The sequence below is a fragment of the Chlamydomonas reinhardtii genome, chromosome 14 (genome assembly GCF_000002595.2).
Source record: "Chlamydomonas reinhardtii strain CC-503 cw92 mt+ chromosome 14, whole genome shotgun sequence".
NCBI lineage: Eukaryota > Viridiplantae > Chlorophyta > Chlorophyceae > Chlamydomonadales > Chlamydomonadaceae > Chlamydomonas > Chlamydomonas reinhardtii.
Window position 1 is genome coordinate 1,904,021 of NC_057017.1, and position 14,593 is coordinate 1,918,613.

General features: G+C 62.0%; 3 protein-coding genes across 3 annotated transcripts; 1 reads left to right on the forward strand and 2 right to left on the reverse strand.

Annotated features, from left to right (window-relative positions):
• Position 1: 1 nt before the first annotated feature.
• On the reverse strand, positions 2 to 4,144 carry CHLRE_14g620850v5 (uncharacterized protein). The gene is made up of 3 exons (XM_001690259.2): positions 3,377 to 4,144; positions 2,094 to 3,144; positions 2 to 1,756 (listed from the first exon to the last, which is right to left on the reverse strand). The coding sequence occupies exons 1-3, from the start codon at positions 3,838 to 3,840 to the stop codon at positions 1,664 to 1,666; spliced, it is 1,608 nt and encodes a 535-aa protein (XP_001690311.1). The 5' UTR covers positions 3,841 to 4,144; the 3' UTR covers positions 2 to 1,663.
• A 3,620-nt stretch (positions 4,145 to 7,764) lies between these two features.
• Positions 7,765 to 9,839, forward strand: CHLRE_14g620900v5 (uncharacterized protein). Its single transcript, XM_043070179.1, has 3 exons — positions 7,765 to 8,559; positions 8,695 to 8,744; positions 9,075 to 9,839. Exons 1-3 carry the CDS (start codon positions 8,505 to 8,507, stop codon positions 9,294 to 9,296), a joined length of 327 nt encoding a protein of 108 aa, XP_042916852.1. The 5' UTR covers positions 7,765 to 8,504; the 3' UTR covers positions 9,297 to 9,839.
• A 9-nt stretch (positions 9,840 to 9,848) lies between these two features.
• CHLRE_14g620951v5 (uncharacterized protein) lies at positions 9,849 to 14,424 on the reverse strand. The gene is made up of 9 exons (XM_001690260.2): positions 13,910 to 14,424; positions 12,902 to 13,723; positions 12,637 to 12,693; positions 12,229 to 12,265; positions 11,963 to 12,023; positions 11,445 to 11,582; positions 11,151 to 11,214; positions 10,884 to 11,026; positions 9,849 to 10,685 (listed from the first exon to the last, which is right to left on the reverse strand). The coding sequence occupies exons 1-9, from the start codon at positions 14,342 to 14,344 to the stop codon at positions 10,217 to 10,219; spliced, it is 2,226 nt and encodes a 741-aa protein (XP_001690312.2). The 5' UTR covers positions 14,345 to 14,424; the 3' UTR covers positions 9,849 to 10,216.
• Between the last annotated feature and the right edge of the window lie 169 nt (positions 14,425 to 14,593).

A 14,593-nucleotide genomic window follows, 5' to 3' on the forward strand; every position in this document is an offset into this window, starting at 1 on the left:
ATGCAAGGCGAGTTTACACGCTTACCCCCCTGCCAACAATACCCAACAGCAACCATTACCATACTACCGTACTGTATCAAGTGTACCGTTATTTCTGTTCGCTGCCTCCTCCACCAGCCTTCTGTTTTGGCTTCAACGCCAGCTACCACCAGCAATCCTACCACCAGCATTTCTCAGTCTCATGCCAAACACGGGTTTGCGGAGCCCCGCCCGCCTTGGCCTCAGTTCATCATCAGCACTCATGGGTCAGCACTGCGTTCGTGTTCTGTTCGTTGCGCCTTAGCTATGCGCACTCCCGGCCGGCTACATACGTATCAGGCAACGGCCGGGCGTTTGTGCTGAGAGTGCGCAGCTAGGTTGCTGCACCCATAGCAGCCCGGCAGCCCCGTACATCAGTGAATATCAACATGACAAACATATCACCTCCGAAACCGGCTCTATCTTAATTCCACCGCAGCCGCGGCTCCGAACTGTGCCGGCAAAGGCAACACCGCTGCAGCGGCAAGCAGGTGGTCGGTAGTATCAATCCACTCTCGCGCACCCAAGGCCCATGGCTCAAGCGACCCACCTGACCAGCCCGTTCGTTGGGCGTTCCCGTCGCGACAATGCGCAGAGTCACGTGCGTCAGAAAGCAAGTAGGTACGGCCGTCCACACGTGAGAAGTTATTGGACAGCTTGCATAGCCACTCGAACCTCGAACCCTTCCACCCTCGCCTCCGTTCTCTCTGCATGATCCGATAGGCCCCGCGCCAGCCCCGCCCAGGCGTCACACCCGGAATCTGAAATCGTCACGCCATGTAGCCGCGTGCAACCACACTGCACCACTACACCTCTTAACACACGCGCTCCCCCTTTTCCCCTGACTTCCTCATCAGTCTAGTACTACCGCTACCAGGGAGCAAGGATGAATCCAACATCGTGATACTACCTCGGCATCAATCCCATCCACCGTGCAACCTTGCTCTATGCTGCTGCAGACTCCTTGCACACCCGGCATCTCCCTTGCATGCTGACGCATTGCATCTACTACCTACACCAGCTTCCGCACCGCCCCAATGCACACTGCGAATGCCCAGGAGCGCGGCACCAATGGCCGTGCAGCCTTCGCCTGCGCGCACACGTTGCCGCAGCCAAACATGTGCGTCCCCGTTGCCGTACCCGCATTATCGCATGCCATGCCATTTTTTTGAGGACACACAATACCTCGCTCAAATGGCTGATCCACCCCCTCCTCTGAACCTTGAGCATATTGTACTAGTGTGAGTGCACAGCATGAAACCCGCGCCATTTTAGCCCCGTATACCTACTACGTATGCCGCCAGCCTCGCGTCTGTATCTCAGGATGTTGATACGAGCGTGCGGGCGCACCGCTTTTCGCGGTGCTTGCCTGCACTGGTAAATATATGGAGCCCGGTACCTCTACCTGCTACAACCGCGTGCGAAACTACGCACATGCAAACAAAACCATCATATAGGCAAATAGCTCCAAAAGTGCCCGTGGAGTTGCTAGTCCTGCAACTGCAGCTCGTCGCAGCTGCAGCTCTCCGTAACCAGGTGCCCCACGATTCTTAACGGCTGCGGCAATCCGCCGCATAAAAAAGTATTGTGCCCGCCATTCTCAGCCATTGCCGCTTGGCTCTCGCAGAACCAGCGCGACTTGGCCTTACAGCACCAGCACTTTGCGCTTCTTCAGCGGCACGCCGCTCTCCTCGCTGGACACGGGAGAGCCCGACGCGGCCTTGCGCGCCATCTCCACCTGCGAGCCGGAGGGAGGAGTGGGGAGGGGGGGGACACGGCAAACACCGGAGTCAGGACGGCGCCCACGGTACACTGCATGACCGCACGACGAGCCCCGCATTGCAGCCTCAAGGGACGCCTTAGCCCAATCGCGCTGGCCCCCACGCCACCGCGCGTGACGCTGGCCCTAACAATGCGACCTACTGGCCACCGCGCACGCGCCCACGTCCCTCGCTACGCGGCGTCACACGCGCGGCCACGCTGTCTCATTCCATGCGGTGCCGTGCCCTGCCAAGCTAAACCCCCACAGTCGCTAACCCGCGGCATCCATGCGCAGCGCAAGACCCAACGTTCACCTGGAGCAGCGTGTTCGAGTCCGCGGGCAGCTGCACGGTGGTCAGCTGGAGAGACGTGCTGGGCGTGGCGGCGGAGGCCGCGGCTGCACCCAGCAGGCTGCGCGCGGGTAGCGACAGCTCGGGCTTGCCGCTGAAGGCGTAGGCGTCCTCGTTGAAGTGCAGGAACGCCTTGTTGTTGGTGGGGTGGAACGTGGATCCCGGGCGGGAACCGCCGCCGCCACCCGCGGCCGCGACCACCGCGGCGGCCGCCGCGTGCTGGTTGTGGTGCTGCTGCAGCGACTGCATCATTTGCATGGCCTGCAGTTCGTTCAGCTGCGACGCGGTGACGTGGTGCGAGCCCAGGCTGAGGCCGGAGTGCTGCGACTGCGACTGCGAGTGGGACTGGCTGCCGGCGCCGTGCGACGCCGCGGCGGCGGCCGCGGCGGCCGCCTGCAGGTTGCCGGCGAACTGGGTCAGGCTGATGCCGCTGGTGCCGTGGCCCAGGCCGCTGCCGCCCAGTGACAGGCCGGCGCCTGAGAGGGACAGGCCGCCCGACTGGGGGAAACCCAGCAGGCTCTGCTGCGCCGCCGAGAGCAGCCCCGCGCCGGCGCCGCCACTGGGCAGCGTCAGCTGTGACGGCAGGCCCTGCGAGCCGCCCGCCTGCCCGCCCGACTGCATGAGCGAGAGCTGCTGGGAGGCCTGCTGCGCGGTCATGGTAGGGGGCGGCGTGGTGGAGGGGCTGGCTAGGGAGCCCGCGCCCGCCCCGCCGGCGCCCGGCTGCCCCGATGGCAGCGAGCCCGCGGGCCCGCCCTGCGACGATGTCGCTGCGCCAACCATGCGCGGGCTGGCGTTGGTGTTGTCCGCGCTGGTGGAGCCTCCGGCCAGCACCGACGGCATGCCGGTGGGCAGCGCCAGCGACTTGGGCACCGGCTTGCCCGTCAGGGCCTCCACCTGCGACTCTAGATCCAGTGTGCGCGCCTTCAGCGCCTCGATGTACTTGATGACCTCCTCCAGAAAGCACGCCGTGTTGGCGCGCTCCGCATGCGGCACCAGCTTGCGCAGGAGCTCCAGCCTGCACATAGTGCGAAAACCCAGCATAACCGTGTCAATCTGACGTCAACAAAGGCTTGCATGTCAAAAACGCGAGCACTTGGGCTGTGTGCGCTGGCGCAGGACTCGCTGACTACGCGTATACTTTACGAGACCTGACTGTGAAGTGTTCCGGTGCCGGCAGAGTCAATAGGCAATGCCTAGCGCAGTTGAAACATGCTTGCGGACCGCTTGGAGCCCACAACGCAGCTTACCTCTCATTGATTCGAGTTCGGCGGCGTTGCTCAGCCGCTTGGTGCCTGCTCGCGTAGGCACTTGAGCTCCGGCTGTCAGAAGACTTCGTTTTGCCCACATTACGCAGGCCGCCGAGCTGTAGGTCGCGGTCTCCCGACCCGTACTGCTGGGGGAAGAGCGCGGCCGGGAATCCGCTGAGCAGAGCGAGCTGGTCAGGCAGCCCAAGCTGCGAAGACTGCTGCATAGGAGCTTGCTGAGAAGTTTGCTGCAGCGACGAGGTCGGCAGGCTGCCCAGGCTTAAGTTAAGACTCTGACCGGACAGGGCCCCGCTTCCGAGCCCGCTCGTCTGCAGGTTAAACTGGCCCTGGCCATTTAGCAACGCGGCTACGCGAGCTGCCTCTAACATGTCCGGTTGTGTCCGCCCCGCTAATCCCAGCAGACCGAGCTGCTGCTGTTGCCGTCCGGTCAGCGATGTTGGCTGCATTTTGGTGCTTTGGTCCTTGAAAGGTTCTATATGGTCATACGGAGCAAAGTAAGACGGGTGTGGAAAAGATACAACAGGAAACGGGCGTGTGCTGGCGTGATGCATGAGGCCCGGATTGGGGCATGCGTCACGACAGGCGCTCACAAGAGGCCCCGTTCGTTTCCAACTGCTGATAATAGTCCACGTCATTTTACGTGGGATGGTGCCCAGGAACTCCCGAAATTCCTAGGTGAGGAAGCTGGCTTTGGAGGTGCGAGCTTTTTCCTGCATGCCCTCGACGCTTCGGCCTGCTTGGCGGTTGGGGATGAGTACAATATTGGAGCGTAATTTGGGTGCAATGGGCTTGGAATGCGTTGGGGATGACGGGGTCAGAACATAAACGCAGCAGCAGTTGGGCGGAGCTGACGCTCCGGCCTAGGACAGGCCGGATGGCCTAGCAATTAATGTCTTAGCACATACTTGTGCTTAATACATGCTGCAGCACCCCGAAAGCGAAGCATTGCACAGGGGATTCTGCCGACCGCTGCCGTATCCCATCCGTACCCGCAACCTTTCGAGTGGGCAAAATGCGCAAATTATGGGATGATCCAGAGGCGGTTATTAGGCTGAGATGGGATGCGGGAAAATTGCGCGGCCGAAGGCCGCGCTAATTCGCGAAGTTCAGTGGAGTACACGGCGAGCGTGTGTATCTTTTCCCTCGCCTCGCTGACCTCCCATCCCACGCTCGCGGAATTAGTGAGGCGCACCATCAGGGCAGGTGCTTTATCGCCACTGAGGCAATGCATAAACATTCTTAATTTTTATGCATCGTGCAGGCAGCGGAGGGGGTGGGCCCCAGTGAGGCGGTGCTGAACTTGCTGCCTTGTCCCCCACCACCAGCAGCCACGTTGCAGTGCAGCAGGACACGTTTTCGTGCTGCCTAGCGCCATCACACTGGCCCTCTGAGCCTATACATATGCACCCAAGCCGAGACGTGCATGGTGCCCACGCCAAATACTTGCTAGCGTGGCATGCTGGCCCCTCATTTCCGCTGGCCTGCCAACGGCTCCTCCCACGGGTTCTGACCCCCACGGATCACACCAGTAACCCGTTCCTCACAGCAAAAATCCACGCGTACGCTATCTTAATTTTGCAAAATTTTCCCGGGGGCTACGCCCCCGGAACCCCACAGAAATATTGCTTGAAAGCATCAGCTGCTTTGAGCGATAAAGTAGGGGCGCGCAGCGGGGCGATGGTATGAATTGTAGAGCGCTTTTCGTTGCAGCGGGGGGCGGAAGGAGTGAAGCACAGCCGGCGAAGAACGGGAGCTCGCGAATTTGCGCTGTCGCGCTGCACGCGACCTTTTGACCCTCTAACAATGGCCATAGTTGTTTCTTTGATACTTATATAACATATGGCATCGTGCTTAGGAGTAACAGCACACTAGAAGGAAACTTGGGCACTCATACTGTCCAAACTGGGGCCCTTGACCGGTTTGAAGAACGCTTCTACTAGAAACACACTTGAGAATAACGTCTGCACTCAGCGAAGGAGGCTAGGAGCGCCAACAAAGTTGCGCGCTAATTCCCGAATTCGCGCGAATTCCCATAGGTGCCCATGTGCCATGCCGTTTCCTGACCAGGGCAAATTGCGGGAATTATGGGGTGATCCAGAGGCCGTTATTATGCTGAAATGGGGTTGGGGGAACTTGCGCGGCCGAAGGCCGCGCAAATTGCGCAGAAGTTAGGCGCGTACCCAGCAAGTACGAGTACCCACCTTGCTGCCCCTGTCGCCCCACGCCCAGCTTGGGTCAATTATGCAGTGGATAGGAGCGGTGGCCCACGATACAGCAGCCACTGCAGCTCATACTTTGATTTAATATTTACGCAGTGCGTAGACAGGGGGCAGGGGAGCGAGGGCGAGGGCAAGGGGTCCAGCGGCGTGGTGTGGCGGCGACCAGCAGCCACCTTTACCACGCTGCAGGAGATGTATCTGTCCGGCCCAACACTTCTCTCCTTGCCCGGTAGGGCCACACATGAGTGTCCGAGGCAGAGGAGGTGTAGCGCCCACGCCCAGCAAGTAGAAGCATGGCAGGCCGGGCTACCTGACCGCGTGTCTTGCCCACGGCTGCCCCCAGCAGTTTGTGACCCCGGCGGAGCACGCCGTGCCCTCCTTACCAACGTCAAAAATCAAGTGTTTTGTGCCAGGGATTTCCAAAATTTTTCCCGGGGGCTACGCCCCCGGAACCCCCCATAGTTAATGGAAAACAACACAGCAGTATTAACATCAGTGTTCGTGCCGCGAGCACTTGAAAACGATACCACATTGGCAATAAGTCAATAGTGTGCTGCCGATCCATAGAGCGAAGCCTTGTCGGCGAAGAACGCAACTTGGCAAATTTGCGCAGCCGCGCATTCCACGGCTTTCAGCCCCAGATACCGCCTACTACCATTTCTATAATGACTCCTAAGTTTGCTGCGACCTTGCTTGGGGTCATTAGAGCGCTACAAAGGGATTTGACGGTCGTGCTGACCGAACTTGCGCCGCGGACAGGCTCTAACACTGACAACAAGTAAAGAAGCGTCCGGTCGCATAAATGTAATTATGCTGGGCGTGCAAGACAGCCTAACAAAGTTGCGCACTAATTCCCGAATTAGCGCAAATTGCCCTAGTCGCGAATTCACCCATGCCATGGCCCCTACCCCTCCCGTTTGCTGGGGCCGCTGGGGTTCGCCAGGCAGTCACGGGGTGCCAACGTGCCAACCTTTCGCCTTTTTGGGGGGCCCTTGCTTTGCCCCGGAGGGGTGCCCTTTGGTGTGCGATGGGACAGCGGAAAGGCAGGTTGGTAAAGTCCCGTAGGGTGCAGCTGATTCCCAGAACTTAACAGATGGCACACAACTGGCAAAGGCAGGGCAGGAGTGCGCGGCTGGTCAAACGCCGGAGTTACTGTACCCATGAGTTGCTGGCTAGCTGGAAGTTTGCTGACGCGCATTCCTCACGCTCCGGGCGCCTGGCCAGGCGATAGCACCACACAGACACACCGCAACGCCACACTGCAGGACTTCGCGAGGCAGAGCCGCATCGCACCTGCAGGAAGGCGACCAGCGTCCACGGATGAGCACTAGAGGCAACAGCAGGGAAATGCAATCGGAATGCAGCAATCCAGCAAAGCAATGGCCGGAGGGGTGCCCTTGGGTTTTGGTGGCTTGTGCGGTTGTCCCTGGTGTTCTCCCCTGGTTCTGCCTGCTCGCTTTGCAGGTTATGTGCCGTTGTGGTGCTGCGCCTTCCCCTTTCTTCTCCTTTGTAACCATTTGTACCCCACTAACACACCTGCCCCCACCCGGCCGGCAGCCGCCGCCCCGTGCGGCTGCCGGTTTCATGACGGGTGTGGGGAACCGCAATGCGGTCCGCACCCGTCACCTGCCTGCTGTTTGCTCCCTTGCCTCTTCGTCAGCGTCTGTGTTTCCAGAGTCGGGCTTCCTGGTGTCGCACGGCATGCATCGCACGCGCCCATACCAACCGCAGTGCGACCGGGATGAGCCATGCAGCGATCGCGCTGTCGTTACTTCCTCGCGGTTTGCACCAGTTGGGCACTTTTTGTCAACGCAGGCAGGCAGGCACGGACAGGGGCAATCCTGGGGGGCTTCGCCCCCCCTGGATCGCTTCGCTCAGGGGTCTCTTAGAAAAAAACCTTGGAAGTCTTACTTCCACTGAATCACTGATCCCTGCTGCACAATGCGCTTGCTGCCAGTCAGGCTGTCAGTCCACAGCGCCTTGATGAAGCCACAGGCCAGGAGGGCCATCGGGACAATTCCCCGCTGTCCCGTACTGGCGCGGCTGTGTGTCTATGTGGTGCTATCGCCTGGCCGGGCGCCCGGAGCGTGAGGAATGCGCATCAGCAAACTTCCAGCCAGCCAGCAACTTGTCGGTACAGCAACTCCGGCGTTCGACCAGCCATGCACTTCTGCTCTGCCACTGCAAACTGTCTGCCGTCTGCTTGGGGTATGGGCGTCAGCTGCACCTTACGGGACCTCGCCAACCTGCGCCACCTGGGCCTAAACCCTGTCCCATCACAAAAAAATGAGAAGACAAAATGAGCAGAGAATGGACTTGGAGCCAGGTGCGCTACGCCATTCTTAAAGCACTGTGCGCTCCCGGCAGTGCTTCACATTTAGGACATTTGCGCAAGGATTTGGGCGCAGCGAATGGAAAGACCGCAAATGGCATGATTACGCTACTTTTTCCTAGCCGACCGCTGTTCTGCCTGCTGCGCTCAATATGACAACCAGTATGCTCTCCCGTTCCATGCAGTGCTCTGCTTCGGCGCCTTCCGGCGCCATTCCCCGGCGATCCATCGCGCGTTCGCGGCCCGCGGCTCGCGTTGTGCGGACTAGCTCTGGTGCTGGAAACAGCGGCATGCCTCCGCCCCGCGCTCGTGGCCACGGGGGCGCCGCCGACGAGGAGCCCGAGAACGAAGACCCCACGGTTAAGGCCGCCAAGATTCAAGCGAAAGCAGCTCTGGTCCTGGGCGGCGCGATGTTTGCTGGCTTCTTCGTGCTGGGCAGCGCGATTTTTGCTGGCTCCTTCGTGCTTGCCGACGCCCTCCGCGGCGTCCCCGCTGGCTTTCGGTCAAGCTGAGCGGCCTACTCAAGAGCCTGCGCACGAGCCTACTCGAGAACGGTCCGATGGTTGCTGCTGGCCTGTTCGCCCTGCTTGCCTTCCAAAAGGCCCCGCGCAGCTGTGAGTGGCTGGGCGGGAGAAAGCTTGAGGGTCCACGCGCAGCCCTGCAGGGCCTTTGGCACTTCCGCTCTCTGCTCCCGCTCCGCCTAACTCCCAGCCCCCCTTCCTGTCACTCCTTTGCCCTGCCTGTCACAGGGCGCCGTGAACCCTGGTGTGAGGGCTTCGGGTCCGCGGCATCCAGCAAGGTGCGGGTGCGGGGCGCGGGTTCCAGGGCTCCGGGCTGACGGCCATGGGTTGGGTGCTGCCCCTCGTGCTGCCAGATGGATGGGTGCAGGGACTGCAGAGGGCGGCGGTTCTGCGGGGGCAGAGTACCTTGAGAATGAGGGAGGTGGCTGGGTAGCTAAGGCCGTCGGGATGACGGCTGGAGGCACCAGGGGGTGGGCAGCTGGGTAGCGCAGGCCCGCACACCTCTCGCCCGGCACTGCCTTCTAGACCGGAGGCCATGCTTTGTCCCCGCGTCGCACGCATCGGCGTCTGCCGCTGACCCCTCCACCTCCCCTTTCGCCCCCCCCCAGGCGCTCCCAACCAGCGCAACCTGCTCCTGGCCCGGCAGCGGCGCCTCCGCCACGGCCAGCCGCCAAGCCACACGCTCGGCCACAACCGCTCCGGCCAGGCGTCGCCCGGGCCGCCCCCGCCCGTCATGCGGGTGGTCCTCACGGAGACGGGCGACATGCGCAGCGGGGCTTGACTGTACTGCGGCCGCGGTGGGCGGAGCAGCGACCCATGAGTGCCGATGACATGGCGGCGTCGGGGAGCTTGAGGAGGAAGCGCAGGCGACGCGGGTGGCAAGCTAGGGGTGGGGTGTGTGGGGACTCGGGAGGCGGGCTAGGTAGGACGTAGGATGCTGGCGGTGGGAGGTAGGCAATAGGAGGTGTACGATGTGTGCGGCCCAGTGTGGCAGGTGCGGCGTGTATGTTACGTGTCGCGTCGTGTTGCCGTTGGTGAGCCGCTGGGCGCGTGTCGGGCGTGGGACAGGAGGACGGAAGACGGGGTGGATGCTGCCGGGTGGCGAGGCAGATCGAACGAGGGTGGAGGGGTGTTGCTGCGCTGGCTCAGAAGTGCAGTGTGCTTCGGGCAGGGAGCGGGCGGCCGAGAGCCTGCTTGGCGGCGTTGCTGTAGTACCTTGTTGGCGAGATGCACCTTCTTGATCTTGACCCGTCTCTTGGCCCGTCTCTTTGACTAAATGACTTGACTAGCTGACTTGACTTGACCAGGGCCAAGATTGGGAGGGCGCAGCGGGTGAAGTCGGCGTGAGCTGTGTGTGGGTTACCGCATGCATCTACGTGTATGGTGGGTTCTGGGCGGTCATGCTCTGTGGCGCGCATCACCCATGCCAGCCCCGCATAGGCCGGCGATCGTGTCATCTAGTTGTGCCACACACCACCGCGTCCCAGCCATCCCTTCTGTAGCCCCAGAAGCCAAACAACAAGGGGTGTCAGCTTTGTACAGCTGGAAAATGGGCTGAGCCCTAGGAATGTATGGGCCCCAATGAAGTCATAGGCGGGGTGACTTCTGCAACCAAACCAGCTTTAGGGCCCATGCCGACGCTGCACGAGCTCCGGCTCAGGACCACACATGATCTGTACTTGGCCACAGGATTGCCAGCACATCAGCAATATAAGATGACACGCACGCGCGACATGAGAGGTCCACAACTCTAGCTCAATGTCCGTCGGCCCTCCACGCCCACAAATACGGCCAGACGCTCCGCCAGCAGCTGCAGCTGCGTTTCGCTCAACCGCGGCAGCGGCCCAGACAGCCGCGCCGCCGGCGCCCCGCGAACCGGCTTCACCACACCCGGCCGCCCACTGCTGTTTCCACCAGCACCACCGCCTCCGCCTCCGCTGCCTGCGCCGGCCTCGAGGGGGCCAGCGCCCGTAGCTATGGCCCCCGTCGCGTGCCCTGCCCGCTGTGCTCCCCGCTCCCCACCCCTCCCCTGTCTCTCCGCCTCCTTCTCCTTCTCCCCAGCCACCGCCCCCTCCACCTCCTGCTGCTCTCCGGCCAGGCCGCTTTTCTCCGGCCAGGCTACCGGGTCGTACCAGTCCCGCGGCAGCCCCACCAGGTTGCGCTCGCTGTGCTGGAAGGGGCCTTTGAGCAGGTCCGGGTTCAGGTGCAGCAGCCAACGCCTGCGTGGCGCAGAGTGTGTGTGTAGAAAGGCGGGATCGTGAGGTGTGGGTTGGATGCACAGACCAGTACCGGCCGGTGGTCGGGGGAAGGGGTGATGGCCTGTCAGTCCTAGACCCGAAACCGAACCGCGATGCCCCTGCTCACACACGCACACGCACACCCCTGGCACCCACCCACCCACCCACCCACCCACCTACCTGAACAGCGGCCCTGCTGGCACGCCCAGCGCGGCGCACAGGCGTGCGAACCATGTCACGCCCACCGCCACGTGCGCCCGCTCCTCAGTCGCGATCAGCGCCACCACTGCCGCGGAACGACTGTCGCCGTAGCCCCTCAGCCGCTGCGTTGATCATGTTGTGGGTCGCACCGTCACATTGGGCACTGGTTCTCTGAAGCGGGTCGCAATTGCGGTCGGCATTAAGGCCTACCGGTACTTGAACTAGCCTCCAACCACCGGCACCCACCTGCACCAGCCGCCCGCCCGCATCCAGCCCCCGGGCCTCCTGGGACATCGGCACCACCGCCAGCCTGCGGTACGGCCCCCCGTGGGGAGCAGCAGCGGTAGGCGGAGGCTTTTGACGCATGGACACCGGCCGGTCCGTATGGGCATGGTCCAGATTGGCACAATTCAGTTGGGCATGTGCCGTAAGCGCCTGATAAAGGCCATGCCCAAGCAACACTCCACTCCTCTCTCGCTGCTACCGTCCGCAATTACCCCCCCCCCCCCCCCCAAGCCCCTGCCCGCCGGCGTGCTCTACCTTGCCGCCACGTCCACCGCGGACAGCTTGCAGCCCTGCCACAGCAGGTCGTGTGCGGGCATGTCGCCGTAGCCGCAGCCCAGCTCGGACAGGCGCTGCAGGCACCAGCGCAGGTGCCGGGCCTCGTCGTCAGCAACCCTGGCGGCGGAATGGCGGGGGCGGGGAGGGGTGGGGTTGGTGTGGGGTTCCAGGCATGACTTTTAAGACGGCGGTGATTTCGGACCGGCACAGCGTTGCACCGGGGCCGGGGGAGCGGATCCGAGCAGGTCGCGCACTGCTATCGGTTGACCCGGGAAGTGCAAGACGAGCACGCCAGCGACAACCCCCCGTGTCCATATGGACTGGCGCGGCAAAATGGCGGGAGCTCGCGGGAGCGGGGATGCCCCCGTAACCCCCCCACGTGCTTACAAACGCATTCTCCCCTTACTGACATCATGCCACCGTGCGATATCAGCCAGTAAAGCCACACGTTTTCCAACCACCTGTCCACTCCCTTAGCTACTGTCCGTACAACCCACCTCGCGAAGTCCTCATAGAACTGGTCTGGCAGCTCCAGTGCTGAGAACCGCACCACCGTGTCTGCAAGGAGAAGCAGTGGGAGGTCGACGGTCATGCAGAAAGAAGTGATAAATGACAGGTTTGGGAGATACAAAGTTGGTACCGTACAAAGAAGTGTATCAGAAGTGTGCGCAGCTAATGAAGTCAGGCGATGTATACACGATGATCGACTCCACATCACTTGCGTTACTCATCGCTCCATAAGCCAGCACCGGTCAGCACTCACCCCATGCCAGGTCAATCGCGTTCAGCTCGATGTGCGCCTGCAGTGGCGGTGGCGGCGCCGGTACAGTTAAGAGACAAGCAAGCAACAGCAGGTAACCTGCAGCCTCCGGTACTTGCACGGTCCCGCCCGTACCACTTCGCCACACACATCCTCGTCATTTGACGGTGGGTCAGCAATCAGCCAAGCGCGTTGCCGCATGTAACTGAAATGCGTAGATGTGAATGCGAACGCGAGTGCAGGCGGCAGCGGAGGTTGTTGTTGTCGCTTGCCGCATGTAATGCACCGCACGGACTTCCATGTAATGCACCGCACGGACTTCCATGTAATGCACCGCACGGACTTCCATGTAATGCACCGCACGGACTTCCATGTAATGCACCGCACGGACTTCCATGCTGCTGCACCCACCAGGTTGTGCAACATGTAGCCGTTGAGCCCCAGCGGCGAGTTCTCGTGGCCAGGGATCTACAGGAAGGAGATAGCGCGCGTTGTCAATCCTACACAACATGATTCAGGCGTGCCAATGATCAGATGTGTCCTGTCCGCACACTGCTGCATACCGATGCCGAAGGCGTCAAAGCCGCCTGCCCCGCTGGCACTTCATGCTTTGTGTATCGTGCGCGAGTGGCTACGGCACAATGCCCATTGACAGTTATCCGCCCGCCCCGCTCACCTCCTTGGGCCGCACGAGCTGCGGCCGTTCCGGCCGCGCGGGGTGGTCCGGCAGCTGCTGCTCCAGTCGCGCCTTCACCTCCTGCCGCTGCCGCTGCCGCTGGCTCTGACTCTTAAGGCGGCCCTGCCAGGCCTCCTGATCCTCAGCTTGAAGCCATTCTTCTTGCTCGTGTAGCTGATGTTGTGACTCCTGCTGCTGCTGCTGCTGCTGCAATGTGGGCTGTAGCAGCCCCAGCATCCCGGGCTGCTCCTGTGGCGCGCGCAGCGGCAGCTCTCCGGACAAGTAGGCGGACCAGGCCGCGTGCGTCAGGTCGGCCTTGGCCTGGGGGCACGCCGTGCGCAGCACCATCAAACCCGCCTGCACCAGACTGGCGGGCACGGCTGTAGCAGCAGCGCCAGCAGCGCCAGCACCAGTGCTAGCAGCTGTTGCTGTTCTTGTTGCTGCTGCTGCTGCTGCTGCTGCTGCTGCTGCTGCTGCTGCTGATGATGATGATGATGATGATGATGATGATGATGATGACGTGGCGGATGTGGCCGCAGTAGCAGCGTCAGGCTGGGCTCCACGGGCAGGCGGTGGCAGTAGCACCGAGGCCAGGCTTGGGGCCTCGCCTGCGCCCACCACCACAGGGCCACCAGCAGTGCTGCCTCCGGGAATTGAGCCGTTACCGCCGCCGGCGTTGGCGGTGCTACTGCTGGCGCTGCTGCCAATGTTACGGCTGCTGCTGTGGCCGGGCTCGGCCTGAGGCAGTGGCGACCAGCGCAGGCGGCGGTCAACCCCACGGGCGCGCCAAGCCCGCAATCCGGGCCACTCGTGCCGAGCCGCCTGCATGCCGAAGGGACCAACCCATTAAAGAGCCCGCAGCCGTGAACTTATGTAGGCATGATGCCACACAACGATTGTTAGTCTATTCAAAAGCATTCCTATCCTGGCATGGAGCCCTCTACCAATGCCCTGACAGTCCTGCACCCAGCGGCCTGCGACCTGCTGCCGGTTCGAACACACGCGCACCTGTGCTATGCAGGTAGCCGCATCAAAAGCCGCACTGCCATGACTGTTGCTAGATTCGCCGAGCAGCTGAGGTACCAACGATCCTTCCGTAGCAACACCTGACGCGGGGCCGGAGGTCAGCGGCGGCGCGCTGCGGGTGCCGCGCTGAGCATCGCAGGCGGACAAGTCCGGTACGCTCTGCAGTACGGGCCCCGGCGCTGCCTGCGCCGACAAAGCCACTAGTGCGCCAGCCCGGAGACGGCACCCATTCACTGATTCAGTTGGCCCGTGTTGGAGCGGGCGGGTGTCTCCGTTTCTGGAGAGCGCGCGGGCAGAGCGCCGCAGCTGTAGGTGGGGCGCGGTGGGGCAACCGTGTGGCAACGAGCCTGCCATACGGCCCCCAGCCGCCCGGGCGGCCGCCCCCGAGTGATTTGAGCGCTCCAAGCAAGACTGCATATGATTGATGCGGCGGGGCTATTACAGCTATGTTTCGTGACTAGAGCGGAATGCGATTGTGGCGCACACAATGACTTCAGTCCGTTATTGTAGAGGAAGTTGTTGGTTTATGGTATATCATGCCATACTGCTTGTAAGGAGAGCAGTTGGTGCTTCACGCCGCTGGGGCTCATGCTGCACTCGCATGGCCGAGAAAAACTCGGTCCCCTTTCATACAGCTTTGCGCGCTTCCCAATTGTGTACTGCTGG

Coding starts and splice junctions, on each gene's coding strand:
- CHLRE_14g620850v5 (XM_001690259.2), bottom strand. CDS start 3,840: ATGCAGCCAACATCGCTGACCGGACGGCAACAGCAGCAGCTCGGTCTG. Junction 3,145..3,376: donor CGAACTCGAATCAATGAGAG/GTAAGCTGCGTT, acceptor CACTATGTGCAG/GCTGGAGCTCCTGCGCAAGC. Junction 1,757..2,093: donor ACTCGAACACGCTGCTCCAG/GTGAACGTTGGG, acceptor TCCGGCTCGCAG/GTGGAGATGGCGCGCAAGGC.
- CHLRE_14g620900v5 (XM_043070179.1), top strand. CDS start 8,505: ATGGTTGCTGCTGGCCTGTTCGCCCTGCTTGCCTTCCAAAAGGCCCCG. Junction 8,560..8,694: donor CCAAAAGGCCCCGCGCAGCT/GTGAGTGGCTGG, acceptor TGCCTGTCACAG/GGCGCCGTGAACCCTGGTGT. Junction 8,745..9,074: donor GGTCCGCGGCATCCAGCAAG/GTGCGGGTGCGG, acceptor GCCCCCCCCCAG/GCGCTCCCAACCAGCGCAAC.
- CHLRE_14g620951v5 (XM_001690260.2), bottom strand. CDS start 14,344: ATGCAGTCTTGCTTGGAGCGCTCAAATCACTCGGGGGCGGCCGCCCGG. Junction 12,266..12,636: donor GCTACATGTTGCACAACCTG/GTGGGTGCAGCA, acceptor CCGCCACTGCAG/GCGCACATCGAGCTGAACGC. Junction 10,686..10,883: donor CCAGCAGGGCCGCTGTTCAG/GTAGGTGGGTGG, acceptor TGCGCCACGCAG/GCGTTGGCTGCTGCACCTGA.